We start from the raw sequence: 1878 nt of genomic DNA, 5'->3' as shown, positions 1-1878 counted from the left end.
GGGGGTGAAACTGGCAACTACCATCTTGAACTTAGGGAACGAGCTCACGATGTTGCTCGAGCAAGAACTCCCAACAAAGGTTTTCCATGCCTGCTAAGACTGGGGAAGACGCGCGCACCGCGTGTGGGCGCGCGATGGGGTGTGGGGGAGGGGGATTGGAGGGCCATGCGATCCAGCTCCTATTTGGTGATGAGCTGAATTCGCAATTCCCAAGGTCAGCACACATATTATGTTTTTGTGACAGGTTAGTTTTGCTGAGTTTTTAGGTTGCATACGTTTATTTTTGACATGTTGTAAACTCATGTGTGTTTTTCTACACACACAAGTGTGACAAAAGCTACACTTAATGCAACTCTGTGTCATGACTCATGACCCCAAATGTTGTGTCCATGCCACCAAGTTGCTTCTCCGTGGCATGTGTTGGTTAGTATGTTGCATCTATTGCACAATTTTCCCTGCCGGCAACTTGCTAGGTGGCTTGAATGAAACAGCATAATAATTCACAAAAAACTACATTTCATTAAGAGCATGAAGTCATCATGTCATAAGCCAAGGATACAACATAAACATTCAGATGAGATGATGAGCAGCATAATCCTCCTAGGAAGATGCATTGCACATCTCATTAACCTTATTGGAAATAGTAAATTTGTATCACAAGTAACATTTGACATCCTACTGATATTGGATGTGACACCCAATTATTGAAGATAACATAAACACGCCTTGGCCGGCTTTTGACATCTAGTTCCATGGCTTAACTAGTTAAGCATTGTGGACTTTTGCAATGTCAGTGCTGCTCTTGGTGCACAGATCATGACATCCACTGGTACAACGTTCCATGGCATCTTTTCCTTCGTTGCCACTGCCAACAACTGCTGGAGAAAATTAAATTAATTAGGTGATGCAGACTAAAATTAATTAGGTGAGGCATATGACTAATTAAGGAATTGTTTAGGTGCAACATTTTACTACTATGTGAGACTTTGTGGGGACTCCGTGGAATTCGTTTGTATACTGGAACATGTATTTCCTTGAGACTGTACTAGTAGCAAGAAGTGACGGATGATGTTACAATCGATGCTTGGAGTAGGTGCTAGTGACCGATGATGTTACAACCGATCGTGGTAGCATATAGATAATCTTACCAGATGGAATTAATTTGTTGCACACGGAAGCCGTGCACCCCAGCTTGCAGTAGTTGACGGCTGTTGTGCGGTAGCCAGCTGCGAATATATATGCGTGTATGCAAACGAAAATGAAACATATATTACACGAGCATTCGAACAGGACTTGCAAGAAAAAGTTTATGCGAAACATAATTAATATGACAAAAAGGATGGCCGGTATACATACATATGGGGACATATGGGGGCCTGCATCCACCGACTGATACATAGCCACCACACGTAGGGCAACACTGTGACATGGTACCAGAAGAGCCGCGGCATGTATAGTACACAGGGACCGCCAGGTCTAAACAGCAACACACGCTAGCTTGCACTCGCTGTGTTTGCTGCAGGGCCACAAGACCCACAACTGCAAGCATCACTGCCATGGTCTTGACGCTGCTCTTGCCGCCTCTCATCACCATGTTCTCAGCTGGTTATCTCACGCAAAGTGACTTCAAGGGGTGGAAATGACACTGGTGAGATGATGATGAATCCCACAGCTGCGCCTCGCCACCATTTATAGGAGATGGTAGCAGCGAGCTAGCCGTGCATGTCAACTTGTAAGCTGCTTGCAGTGCGTGCCTTTGTTCATTGAGTAGGTGCAGGCAGGTTGCTGCATGTGTACGTACGTGGTGGAGCTTGGGCCGGCCAGCAATGCTAGCTACAGGATTGCACAAGATATATATATGTTGTGCGCTGATCGACC

The 1878-nt window shown here is 45.4% G+C and overlaps 1 protein-coding gene across 2 annotated transcripts; it reads right to left on the bottom strand.

Annotated features, from left to right (window-relative positions):
- Positions 1–496: 496 nt before the first annotated feature.
- On the bottom strand, positions 497–1664 carry LOC123162502 (thionin-like). 2 transcript variants are annotated; one of them, XM_044580282.1, is made up of 3 exons: positions 1357–1664; positions 1149–1226; positions 497–878 (listed from the first exon to the last, which is right to left on the bottom strand). In XM_044580282.1, exons 1-3 carry the CDS (start codon positions 1592–1594, stop codon positions 766–768), a joined length of 429 nt encoding a protein of 142 aa, XP_044436217.1. In that variant the 5' UTR covers positions 1595–1664; the 3' UTR covers positions 497–765. The 2 variants fall into 2 exon arrangements, with proteins under 2 accessions (XP_044436217.1, XP_044436227.1); XM_044580292.1 differs by having other exon boundaries at positions 497–875.
- Between the last annotated feature and the right edge of the window lie 214 nt (positions 1665–1878).

The sequence above is a fragment of the Triticum aestivum genome, chromosome 1D (assembly GCF_018294505.1).
Source record: "Triticum aestivum cultivar Chinese Spring chromosome 1D, IWGSC CS RefSeq v2.1, whole genome shotgun sequence".
Lineage (NCBI taxonomy): Eukaryota > Viridiplantae > Streptophyta > Magnoliopsida > Poales > Poaceae > Triticum > Triticum aestivum.
This window is presented reverse-complemented; position numbering and strand designations above follow the sequence as displayed.

Coding starts and splice junctions, on each gene's coding strand:
- LOC123162502 (XM_044580282.1), bottom strand. CDS start 1,594: ATGGTGATGAGAGGCGGCAAGAGCAGCGTCAAGACCATGGCAGTGATG. Junction 1,227..1,356: donor GCCCCCATATGTCCCCATAT/GTATGTATACCG, acceptor ATATATTCGCAG/CTGGCTACCGCACAACAGCC. Junction 879..1,148: donor CAACAAATTAATTCCATCTG/GTAAGATTATCT, acceptor AATTTTCTCCAG/CAGTTGTTGGCAGTGGCAAC.